The sequence below is a fragment of the Cibotium barometz genome, chromosome 62, assembly GCF_041138505.1.
Source record: "Cibotium barometz isolate CiBa-2024 chromosome 62, ASM4113850v1, whole genome shotgun sequence".
Classification (NCBI taxonomy): domain Eukaryota; kingdom Viridiplantae; phylum Streptophyta; class Polypodiopsida; order Cyatheales; family Cibotiaceae; genus Cibotium; species Cibotium barometz.
In genome coordinates this window covers 21,093,669-21,106,785 of record NC_141107.1, presented here as the reverse complement: position 1 = coordinate 21,106,785, position 13,117 = coordinate 21,093,669, and the positions used below count along the sequence as shown (strand labels likewise).

Genomic DNA, 13,117 nt, shown 5'->3' with positions numbered 1-13,117 from the left:
GAGTCACAAGGTTCAAATTAGCCAATTGGCCATTGATTTTGAAAACATTTGGAGGCCTTAGATTTCACAATCATAATGCGTCTTGTCTTAAGTCTGTGACATTAGAATTATAGCTTCCAAAGAAATTTTTAGCAAATTTGACTACAAATATAAATTTTGTTAATCGATTTTTTAATTATTTATTTATTTTTTGCTTGAAAAACAAGTAAACAATTCAAGCAAGTTTTCCATGTAGCTTCTATACGATGTTATAAATCACGTATAAGTTTTGCAAAAAGTAATCATGTCTACAACTTCATTTTGAAGCATTTGGGTTGGGTGAAGCATACGTTACTTCAAAAATTAGACCATTAGGCACTATTTTGGACAAATTTAAACAATTTAATGATACTTACATGCATGTTCAAGTGAGAAAGGGATGGTTCCAATGTGAATTAGAAGGATTTATAAGAGTATTCCATTGAAAATTACAAATATATGCAAGTTGATCTCTAGCCAAGACAAGTTTAGAGCTTGAGGCTTTACCTTATGAGTTCTTTGAATTTTGATGATTTTTTATTCCTTTTTGATAATTCAAGTAGCAATATGATAATGTAAGTAGAAATATAATAATGCAAGTTATGCAAGTAAATATGATTGGGCATATTTAAACAATTTGATGATAACATGCATGTTTAATGATACATGCATGTTCAAGTGAGAAAGGGATGGTTCCAATGTGACTTATAAGGATTTACAAGAGTATTCCATTGATACATATATATGCAAGTTGATCTCTAACCATTTGTATTACATAGATAGGTCAGGACTTGACCTTGTGAGTTATTTGTATTACATAGATAGGTCAGACTTTAGAGAATGGCATTTTAAATGGTTTACATGCACATTTAAAAAAAAGTTGTTAATGTCCTTGACCATGACTAAAAATTCCTTGGCGGTGTAAAAGAAACTAACAAAAAGCACAAGCTTTTGCTAGGCAAGTCCTAAAAATACACATCATTTAAAAAAGATATTTTTTGGGCCTCTACTTCTTCCAATTACTACGTGTAGATAACAATTCCATTAAAGGATTTGATTTGAAACCTTAAAAGAAAAACTTCCTTCAATGTATCTTTTTAACCTTGATAAATATTTCCTTTAAGTTGCTTGCTTCCATAGAAGGTTCTTAGCATTATGCACGTACCTCATAAAATAAAAGGTAAGATTCTCTAGGTTATTTAACTGGATACCATTTCCCTTCTTCCTTGAAGCTTTTTAGCAAGAGCAAATGGCCTTTGTAAGAGCATTTTCAGAAAGGCATACCCAAAATTGTTGTTGTTTAAACATTGAATAAACATGCAAATGTGTGTATGTGCGCGCCGGGGGTGTAATGGTGTCGGTTTTTCCCCAAAAAAAAAAGTGTGTGTGTGTGTGTGTGTGTGTGAGAAAGAGAGAGAGAGAGAGAGAGTTTTGCAAGAGTTTTCCCCTCCACCCATAATCCCACATAAATGATTTTTTGCCATGAGTTCTCCCCTTCACATAACCAAAAATAAATTGCATGAAAACGCTTTGACAAGATGTAACACTAGGACTGCCTTTTGCAAGGCAAGCCAAAAAAAGAAGAAAGAAAAAACAAGCCACAACCAACCATCATAGGAAGCACAAGAGTCCAATTGATCAAATCTTTTCTATGACCAGTAAAAGCAACCAAGAGTTGCAAGCTGCCTTGCAGATTACAATATAAACATGATCACATGAGAAACAAACCTTGGCACAAGAGAAGCTCTCTATTTTCTACTCTGCATCTAAATCTAATTCTTTCAAATAGTAGGGTGTCCACATCAAGAAAGTGGTGATCCGTTTGCACACTACCGTCATCAACTGTGAATAGTGACGTGCTTGTGGATTTGGAAGCTTGAAGTACTGATACTGATTTGTCAGGTGCTGTCTCAGACATGCGTATACCACTTTCCACACCCGAAGATGCAGCAATTAATGCAGCGTGTGACACATGGCCGACATCAACAGTGGTACTTGTAGCCAGCTTTCTTGCTGCATTTGATTTAGCATTACCAGTTCTATAGAATTGGTTGCTGCTACCACTGACCCTGTTGAGCAAACTGCGGCCACCACTGCTGCTGCTTTTTGCAGGGACATGCTTTTTGGCCACCTACATCATCAATGGGAAAAAAACACATCTTTAAAAAGGGCAAACCAAAATGCTTTCAAAAGCACTTCATCTTCCAGCCCAAGAGCCTTCCCTTGAGTTGAGAAAATGCTTCTTCAATTCCCTACAGTATGCCTATGCATGGCCTTCTTGTGATTATAAACATAACACACTAACTCTATGCTTCTCTCTCTCTCTCTCTCTCTCTCTCTCTCTCTCTCTCAAAATGGGTGATGCACCATACATCAGTAAGATCAGAGGGGGGGGCGTCGCCATTCCTCCCCTCGTATGAAAATATTATGGCTTCTCTCAGCGAAATGATGTTCTATTTGGAGACTTCAGCACTGTTAAGCAGCCGGGGGAGCTTATTGATTTCCATGAAGATATGGTTATGCTACCAAAACTAGACCTCATGGAAACAGCCTCAGATGACCATGGAAATGTTGCTCCATATGGCCAGCATCTACTGAAGCTAGGACACGCTTGTGGGATGATAATTTACAGTGGGTTGTCTAAACAGCCCATGTCAAAAGGCCTTTGCCTATATATTTCCTCATGGTGGTGGCTCCAGACAGTTGATTATGTAATGGGGATATGGGGATCTCCAGTGTTTATACCCATTGAAGCTGCACAAGTTTCTTTTAACCATAGCTTGAAGGATGTTTATTGTGACCATATGCGGTCCCGAATCATCCCAATCAGCAGCAAGTAGCAGCCCATGCATCGATACAGATGGAAAATAATGAATTCCTTATGCATGTATATTTATGCACTGCACTAAGGTGATGGTCGGGGACTTCATATAAACTGTCGGCATCTGCTGTTGGTTATGCCCACAAACTGTATGTAGGTGGTGTGTCACACAGAAACTCACAAACCAGTGCTGTCCAGGCTTTATACAACTTGACCAGTCCAAATCAGCATGCTTTCCGTACCAGATTTCCACACGTGAGAATGCCTGATACCCAAAAGAAGTCCCTGGGGCTGTATGGCCAGGTCAAAACAACTGAAAACATCCTGTACAAGGATATGGTAGTCCAAGAAGAAGTCTGACCAGCTCACAAGGGGCTTTGGGTGCAATCGACCATCACACGGAGCTCCAGATGAAGGTGACCAGCTTCTCTCTCATAACCCTAGCAGAATGCGTGCCTAGAAGGGATGAGGCTTTCCAAATTCAGCCTCTACTTTTTCTGTGGTCTTCATGCTAAAACGGCAGTCCATACTTGTCCACGTGTTTTTAAAAAAAGGTCCAGTTGATGTGAACACTTGATAAGTTGTCCGGCCTCTTTTAAATCAAGTGTGAACCTATCATCATAAGCCTTATTAATAAATTTACATAAGCTGTTAAAAGGATTGTGTAGACACTTACCATTGGTATGTCCTTGGACTCGGCCGATCCACTCCCCATACTCATATATCAACAACATCATCTCCTCGACGACCTTGCCTGCGAGCTCCGCTTCTCCCACACACCCCCCCCCCCCCCCCCCGGCTGCTTCTCGCCATCGCGCCCCCCTCTCCCCCCCGCCAGTCCACCGCTTTCTCCTCCGTCCTCTCCCCCGCCTCCTTCATTGCGCCCCTCTTCGCCATCTCTCCCCCGCCTTCTGCCTCGCGTCCTCCCCCGCCTCCCTCCTCGTTTCCGCCTTCTTTCCCCCCGCCTTTTCTTCCTTGGCCACCTTCCACGCTGCCTTCCCCGCCATTCCCCCCGCCGCTTGCTTCCTTCCCCCGTCATCTTTTCCTCCGCCTCTCTAACCCCTTCGCCTCCTTCTCCCCCGCCTCTCTTCTCTCTCCCGCCACCTCTCCCCCCTCCGCCTTCTCTCTCCTCCCTTACGTCTCGCCCCTCCGCCCACCGCTAACTCCCCCCCCCCCCCCCCCCCCCCCCGACCCCGCCCCCGCTATCCTGTAGCCCTCCGCCTCTCTTTTTTCCTCGCAGGGCTGTGTCCCTCCCGTTGGTGACCCCGGTTTCTGACCTTTACCCTCTGGAGGACTCCATGGAAGCCGCTCCGACTAACCCTGCCGATTCCGGTCTCCGTCTGGAGTTCACAGCTGAAGATCTTCAGTTGTTTGTTTCCACAGTTTCCGCTCTTGAGGCCTCCTCCTTGGTCTGCAAGATAGTGGGTAGCCGTCCGATGCGGAGAGAGCTTCGCGACCTTCTGCAAGGCAGCCTTGTTGGCGTGCCCGCCAAGATCGTCAGCGTAGATTTTTTGGGACGTGGCTACTACCAGGTGGATTTCGAGTCCCCACAGGCAGCTCAGATGGTGCTGGCTCGGAGCCCCATTGCCCTCCGCTCATCCCGGGCGTTATCATGGTTTCGACCCCGCTTCTGACCCGCTAGCAGGCGCGACAGGTTTCCCCGTCACTATCTGCTTTCCTGGACTCCGTAGGGAGTACTTGCCTCTCTTGTCATCCATTGGCAAGGCGTTCGGGCAGGTGGTGGAGACGCCTCAGACAGCGGCTTCAGTGATTGCTCAGGTAGCAGGACTCCCGGCCATTCGGGTTGTGGTTCCGTCACCGGAGTCCCTCCCGAAGACGATCCTTCTCCCTTGTCTTTCTGGAGGACATATGATACAGCGCGTGGAGTATTCGGGCCTCCCCGGCCAGTGTTACACATGTCGGGAGATGGGCCATCTCGCACGCGCCTGTCCCCGCAAGGGGGCTCATCCTTCACGCTATGCCGCCTCTGGACCCCCTGCAGGAGACCCGAGGGGTGGCCATCCACTTCAGAGACCGGACATCCCTGGCTCGCCACAGCAGGCGCCATCATCTGAAGGCACTGGCGGAGGATGCCGCGCAGTCCCAGGAGGCTGGCGGATGGCAGGAGGTTCGCCGGCGGAAACGCCCGGCCCGCAGGGACCGTCGCAGACGCCAGCAGGCAGCACAGGCTGGCGGACAGGCGACTCCGGTTGGCGGACAGGCTCCTACCCGCACTTATGCTCCTGTCAGGGATAGGCGGCCAGCAGGTCCCACCCCGATGGACGAGGATTCAGACTCAGTGCCCGTTGAGGCCGCTGGTGGAGCCTCCCACGTGGAGACCCCGCTCCCGCCTCCCCCCGCGGGGGGCCCCGCCCCCTCCTTGGAGCAGATTCCTGAGGATCCCGGGCCGCACTCTTCGACACCCGGCTCCCCTTCCCCTCACCCGGAGAGCACTCCTTCCACCCTCCCCTCTCCCCCCCCCAGTCCCCCCCCCCTCCCGCCTCCCCCGGCGGCCCCCCCGACACCTATCCTCTGGGGCAGATGCCTCTCCATCCTCTCCTCGCTCTCCCCCCTCCTCGCCGCGAGCCCCCATCCCTCCCTCGGCCTCTCCAGGATACTTCGCCAGACCACCCACTGCCCCGGGGCAGCGCAGCTGGGTAGGCCAGAGCTCAGTCCAGCGGCTGTTCCACCGCCACTCCGGGCCGGTGGAGATGGCGATCCTTGCTTCGCCCGCCACAGAGTTCTCTCCAGCCTCCCCTGGGGGGCCCCCGCGAGTGATGGGGCTACCAGTGGATTACGGTTTTTTCAGGTGCCTCCAGCTGGATGCTGGCCCGTTCGAGACACTGGTCGCGCCCTTGCGAGTTTGCGTGGTGTGCCATCCCTCTCGTTCTCCCTCTGTGGTGAGCAGCATGGTGGCTTTCTCCTTTCCTCTCAGTGTTGCCCCAGACACAGCATGGGATTGCAACTCTGTAGAGGAAGTTTTGCGTGATCAGATACTGGAGTTTTCTCACCGCTTCAGTGACTTGGGGCTCACGGACCTATTGCAGACCCGATTACACTCAGCCCGCATGAGCTTGTTTGGTATAGGAGACTGGTGGGCGGATCCGGTCCACACCTCAGTTGAGGCGGTGCTTCTGATTCTCCTCCATGCCGCCCCGAGGGTGCAGCCTACCTTTAGATACATATATGCAGAGGATTGGTCTCACGCCTATGCCCTGGACAGGGCGAAGGCGGAGTGGGGCTGGACACAGAGACAGGTCACCCTTTTTTTGGAGAGACTCCGCACCCGGACAGACAGTGATTATTCTCCCTCCAAGCCGGCGCCCAAGACTCACAGAGTGGAGGGCAGATCATCCGGGCCGGCTGAGAGGGGTGAGCCAGTGGAGGCTGCTTCACTTGCCATAGCTCATCCATGAGGATCCTCTCATGGAACATCCAGGGTCTCGGTGGACATCGCTGCTACATTGGTCGGGGCAGACTTCGCCAGGAGATCCAGAGGGCTCTCGTTGGAGGACCCATAGATATCCTTTTCATCCAGGAGCACCACCTTTTTGCCGAGCGTACCCGCACCTGCGGGAAGATCTTGCCAGGCAGGAGTCACACTTTTTGGTCACCGGCATATGGCTCCCAGGGGAACCAGGGTGGAGTATGCATCTCAGTCAGCGAGCAGCTTCTATCCGAGGTTGTGGACTCTGGCATTCTGGTCCAGGGTCGTGCGCAGTGGATCATCCTTCGGGTTGGGGAAGACCGCATTGGCTTCCTCAACTTCTACGCCCCTAATGGGGCGACCGGGAGAGCCGAGTTCTGGAGCACCATTAGGCAGTCCCTCCCCTTGGCAGACCATTGGTGCCTCGGAGGGGATTGCAACATGCTGGAGGATGCAGAGGACAGGATGGGGGGCAGCCAGGAGACCATTCATGGGCCGGAGCTCGCTGCCTGGGAGGAACTAGTGCTACAAGTGAGAGGCCAGGATCCGTGGACTCTCCCGGAGTTTGGCAGGTTGCAGGGGAGTCTATCTTTCTCGCGCTCGGATAGACGGGCCACAGGAGTTAACCTTTCCCGCATCGACAGGTTTTACATTGATGAGTGGGCCTGTGATAGAGGTGGCACAGTGGGCATACTTGCAGGCTCCTCGTTTTCAGACCACTTTCCAGTGCTTCTCCAAATCGAGGACCCCACGAGAGGAGAGCAGGGCCAGAGCGTCCGGATTCCAGATTGTCTCATAGAGGAGCCCGAGATTGCGATCAGAGTTGAGCAGGTCTGGCAGGAGCTGCAGTTCAGGAGAGGATCGGCAGCCAGCGATCTTGCCAGTGGCTTGCAGGAGATCAGCCAGATGCTTAGACAGGCTGCCTTGGACCGGCTGGAGGCCTTCAGAGAGTAGGAGAGGAGCCTACGGAGGAGTCTAGCGTCCCTCCAGAGACTCCAGGAGAGGGATCCTACGAGCCCTTGGATCTCAGAGCAGATGGAGTCAGCTCGCACTGAGATCAGATCCATCGAGGAGAGGAGGGTGGAGTTCCGATTCCATGCTCGGGCTTCTTTTTGGACACATGCTGGAGACAGAGTGACTCGAGATTTCTTTGAGGCGACTGGGCCTCGCTTCAGACGAGAGGGTCTCAGGCGTCTTCGGCAGGCTGATGGCCAGGTTGTGGTGGATCCCCCCAGGGTTCGGGCTATAGCCACAAATTTTTACAAGGATCTTCTCTCTGCTGAGCCAGCAGATGACAGGGTGAGAGAGGCTCGGGAGGCAGTCTGGAGCTTCACGAGACCGGTAGTGCCGGCCCATTTGCAGCACTCCCTTCTCTCCCCCTTCTCGGATACGGAACTGGAGGAGGCTCTTCAGGCATTACCTCGGGGCAAATGCCCAGGAGAGGACGGTCTTTCGGTGGCTTTCTTCCAGAGGTACTGGGGCCTCTTACATAGGGGCTTCAGATTGGCATTCCAGGAGATTATGGAGTCAGGAGTCATGCCGGACAGCATGGCAGAGGGGTTGATCCACTTGATCCCCAAAGAGGGAGGAGACAGACTGGAGATTAGACAATGGAGACCGATCACCTTGCTAGGCACGGCCTACAAGGTCCTAGCTAAGGAGATCAGCAGGCGGCTTCAGCCTCACCTTCCGGACATCATCCACTCCACGTAGACAGGCTTCATTTAGGATAGGAGCATTCTCGATAACATTTTCTCTTTCTGGGAGGCTACGGCTCTGGCTAGATTTCGACACGAGGATCTGGCAGTGCTCCTTCTCGACTTCGAGAAGGCATATGATCGGGTGGACTGGGCCTTCTTGGAAGGCACTATGGAGAGGATGGGCTTCCCCCCTCAGTGGATCCGTGGGGTCTCTGCACTCTACACATCGGCTCATAGCCAGGTGCTGATACAGGGCATGCGCGGAGAGAGGTTCCAGCTCTCGCGCTCGGTGCGGCAGGGGTGCCCCTTGGCGCCCTTTCTTTTTCTTTTTGTGGCGGAGGCCATGAGCACTTTTTTGACGGCACAGGATACAGGTTTGCGGGGCCTCCAGCTTCCCATCCGCACCTCGGAGGAGCTCCTAGACTCGGAGTTTGCGGATGACACTGCTGTCTATCTTCAGGGAGGTGAGGAGAACCTCTGCCGCTTCGCCTTAGCCATGGACAGGTTTTGCAGAGCTTCGGGCGCTTTGATCAACTGGCACAAGTCGTGTGGGTTGTGGGTCAGCTCTATGCCCCCCCCGACTTGGAGGCCAGTTGACGGTTTTCAGTGGCTGCCCCCCGGCACTACAGTGCGTTATTTGGGATGCTATGTGGGCATTGACATATCTCCGGAGCAGCAGATAGCCCCCCTTCTTCTGAGCATTCGGAAGAAGCTTCTGTATTGGAGTACCGCTCGTTTATCTCTGGCTGGCCGAGTAGTTGTGGCCAACCAGGTTCTGCTTGCTACTATGTGGTACATCACTTCTTGCTGGGCCTTCTCTCGGGCGTGCATTGGCCAGGTGTAGAGACTCATCAGGAACTTTCTTTGGTCCGGTGGCGACGGGCGGCCCGCCAGGGCCAAGGTGGCATGGGCGGTGATCACTCAGCCGAGGGAGAGAGGCGGCCTGGGCATTGTTGATCCTATTTGCCAAAGCCGAGCATTGCTTGGCAAGTTGGTAGTTCGTGGCCTCCTCCCAGGCGCTGAGCCGTGGAAGGAGTTTCTTGTTTCCAGGATGCTCAGCCGCACCCCTTCTCTTAGCGGCCCCTGGCATCAGGTGGATCTTTACAGAGCAGCGATCCAGAGGAGTGGGCCTTGGCTTCGAGGAGCGTTTTGCAGCTAGCCTTTTGAGGGCCTGGTCGCATCTGAGGCCGTCACTCTTCCAGACTCCCCCGGGCACCGATGAGGAGCGCCTGAGGCAGCCTTTGATCTGGAACCCCTTGATTCGTCTCCCCAGTGGCCATATGGTTGGATCGCGGTCTCACGTGTCGTGGGGCCCGCTGAGCTCTGGCCCAGCCCAGTCCCTAGACGACTGGATAGGTTTTCAGCAGCTGCCTCTAGAGGCTCAGGAGAGGAGACTTAGTGGGATGAGGGGCAGAGAGTTGATGAGACAGGACATTGAGGCGGCCATCCCCCGGGAGTGGCGGACCCCAGTACAGGACCCTCCACCTCCACAGTGGATGGGTGTCTTTACTCGGCATGAGATCCTTCTAGCGGTCTCCGGCACAGCGGAGAGAGTCACCCCACTCACTTTCGAGGTGGGAGAGGGTGGGCAGCTTCAGAGGACACGACTAGATTTGGATGGGCTCCAGGGATGTATTCTTCAGAGGGTGCGGGTGGTCGGCTTTCATCAGAGACAGTGGCATGTAGACCCCTCACCGGCCTCGATAGGGGAGGACTATTCTTGGAGATTATGGGCTTGGGACAGCAGGCCTCTTATTCGCCTTCAGTGGGATCCAGGTGAGTGGTTTTGGCGAGATCCCTACTTGGCCCCTACCAGCCCAGGCATCCCCTTTTTTCAGTACACAGCGAGGCTGGGGCGGCGGATTCAGAGACACAGGATAGCGAGCACCCCGGCGGCGGCCGAGCATTGGCGGCGACAGGGGCTCTCCCCTACCTTTCTTAGGGACTTCTGGCAGCGCCTTTGGGCCAGTTTCCGGCCCCGGAAGGTGACGCTGTTTCTCTGGCTCACAGCACATAGAGGACTGGCTGTGGGGGCTTGGCTAGCTTTCGGCAGTCACCCAGCGTCCTGCCCTCGGTGCGGCCATGCACAGGAGTCGCAGCGGCACTGCTTATGGGATTGCCCACAGGCACAGCAGGTCTGGCAGCGCGCTCTCAGGATGGTTTTTGCAGGCTCACCAGGTGAGATGCTGGTGACAGCGGCCCGGCCCTTGGATATGAGGACGTTCCTGGCAGTGCGACCATCCAGGTCTCTGACAGGGTGATGGCGGTGGTTCCGACGCCAGACTTCTCTTCGGCAGCCCCTCAGGAGGGGGTCGGGCACAGATGGGAGTTGATCAGCAGCATGACGGCTTGGCACATTTGGAGAGCCCGATGCAGGGAGGCCATTGACCGCCAGGCGACTCCACCGGCGGAGGTCATACAGGCCCTCTGGGTGGACATCATTCACACCTTGAGAGGACACTGGGGGGAAACTCCAGGGCAAATCGGATCGCATGAGAGGGCGCCGCAAGGCTTTCCTCCGCACTTGGCAGCCTAGCCCTTTCCTCACCGCGAGGGGCGAGGATGTCACTTGGCACTACAGGCCTCCAGTTTGGCTTTTCTCACCTCCCACATGTACTACTAGGTAGCCCCCCCCAGAGAGCGGCCTGCCACGGGGGTGGAGCTCAGGAGTTCACTGTGTTTTTATCCCTCCTTGCGAGGTGAGCTTTGTAGCCTTATGGCGTTTTCTCATTAACTAATAGAAGGATCTTTTTTCCGGAAAAAAAAAAAAAAAGGGTATGTCCTTGGACTCCATATGGGCACCATCCATATGATCCATACACATACCCAGGCGAGACCTGCACCATGTCTAGAAGTCAGAGGTTTGTGACAGCATTCCCACATGGATTGATAGGTTTACGTCCCGTTCCTCAAACTAAGCGATCCCAAGTGCTCAAGATGAGGTAGCCTCCCAAATTGAATGGGAAGGGCAGTCACCAAATCTAGCTTGGAAGCTGACACACACATTGGAGGCAGCATGTGGCTCCAATTTGTTTAAATCGCATATTGTCCAGACACCTTTGACTCATGCTGCCTTGATATGGTGGGAGGACTATTTGAAGCATCATGGTATTCATACTTGGGACGACTGTCATTAGGCGATCTTGAAGGAGTTTACTCCCTAGACTACCAATGCAATCTAAAAAAAAAAGAATAAAATTTCTCTCAAAAGCAAGGGGAGGAGGTAACTGACTGCTTGGCCAGCTTCAAGAAGCTGTTGAAGTCATGCGGTCCTGGTCCCACCTGCATTCAGTTGTGAAAACACTTCATCCCAGAGTACTCTGTCGGAAGATTACCAAAAAGCTGTGAGAAACCAGTGGTGCAGTTCTGGATGGCCTAGGCCATAGAATTGCTCTCTTACTCCCTGTCAAGGATCACATTCAGAATAATGGAGAAGATTGTCATGCCCACATCCGTGGGTGTGGGCCAAGAGTGATGCAGAACGACACAAGCACGAAGAAGCATCATAGGCACTTGTGTCTAGTAGGAGGCACCTGAAGAACAAGTAGTCTACCAAGTGGCCCATGATCCAGGGTTGGCCTAGAGGGACTCAAGGATGAGATCTGAGACTAGAGAAGAAGCAATAATAATCTTGATCGGGTCGGAGAACCTTTGGAACAACAGGCTCCAACAGGTCTCGGAGGATAAGCGCCCCCCGCCCCCCCCCCCCCCCCCCCCCCCCCCGAGAGAGAGAGAGAAAGAAAGAAAGTAAGAAAGCTGTATTAACGTCTAGTAGAGGCCAAACTCGACCTATGAGACAAATCAATGTACAACTATCAATGTTCTCTGGGTGTCCAGAAAAAAAAAAGGACAAAATGGACATGAAATAAACTATGAAAGAACTGAGCTAGTGGGGGGGGGGGGAGGAATGTGATGGATGGAGCACTACTGCTAGAGGCTCAGTATGCAACCTATATGCATAGGGTATACAAGAATGCAATGCAGATCTGTCTAGCTCCAACCAGTACCATAATGAGGGTGCAATATGTGATACATAGGCGATGGCGAGGCAAAAATCCCTCAGAGCATGATCCGGGTGTGAGTGTAAGTGAGATAGCCGCTCTTGGATATGGTGCTGATGTTGAGCCCAAATGTACGCTTATTGCGTTGTCCTCCATAGAACTTAGGGGGTTTAACTTCCAATTTCTTTGTTTTACTAGCTTGCAAAAGATGGGAATGTTGTCTTCATTGTCTAGTACTGATGTTGTAATGTCGACTGCTGGTATAGAACTGGTATGAGAATGGCGATCCAACTGTTGGATCTGAGAAGCCAATGTGGCCATGGACTTTGAAGTTGCTATTGAAACTGCTGCTACATCTGCTGCAAAGCTTGTTGCCAATCTGCTAGAGCTGGATTGCCAGGCTGGTGAGTTTCGTCCTCCATAGTAGTAGGCTGAGATGAAGACTCTGCAAATTGAGGCTCCGGGGGTTGTGGTTGTTGAACCATCAGCAAGTAGAGGGAGCAAGTACATTATGTGAATTGGAGAAGGTAGGTTACAAGCTGGCGAGGTTGTTATAGACCATCTTGTATAAGGAGGAAGTTCAACCGGAACCAAGAGCACTTGGATTGGTTGTTGCTAATGAAGAGGGAGCATAGAGGATTTTCATTTCTATGTAAACCATAAATCCCGATTTGCACACTTGAAGTGTGTGGTACCCGTATGATAATGAATCGTGGCTTTCTTGAACATTAAAGTGCCACATTGTCCTGGCTGTTGTTTGTGCTTTATTTTGTGTTCTTTTTCAATGATGAAAACAGCAAGGTATATGGGTTGATCACACGTGAGATGTGTGTTTTTAAAGAAGCCTGGTTGAATGCACGTACTTCAAGAGTCAGACACTAAGCAGAAGCTACAAATAATGAAGACTAGGGGAAACTTGTGTTGTGTATGTGGCAAGCTGGGGGCACATGTTTTTTAAATTTAAAGTTCGTGGAGGTTAGTCCGCATTACAGCAGCAAAAACGTTTTTTTTTCCTTCTTTATGTTTCTTCTTTCTCTTTGGGCTGGCCATTTTTGCATACGTGAAGGTTGTTGGTCGTGTTTCCGATTGCAGCGTTGGTCATGGGTTGGCTGATTCACTCTCTTTTTTTCTGTAGCCTTGCAAGTGCGTG

At 51.8% G+C, this 13,117-nt stretch overlaps 1 protein-coding gene across 1 annotated transcript in view; it reads right to left on the bottom strand.

The window, feature by feature from the left end:
* Positions 1–1,513: 1,513 nt before the first annotated feature.
* Positions 1,514–13,117, bottom strand: part of LOC147604236 (uncharacterized) — an 81,361-nt gene continuing 69,757 nt past the window's right edge. Inside the window, exon 6 of the mRNA XM_086795165.1 lies at positions 1,514–2,149. Coding sequence (XP_086651291.1) covers positions 1,730–2,149 — 420 coding nt within the window. The 3' untranslated portion in view covers positions 1,514–1,729. The remainder of the gene's footprint in view (positions 2,150–13,117) is intronic.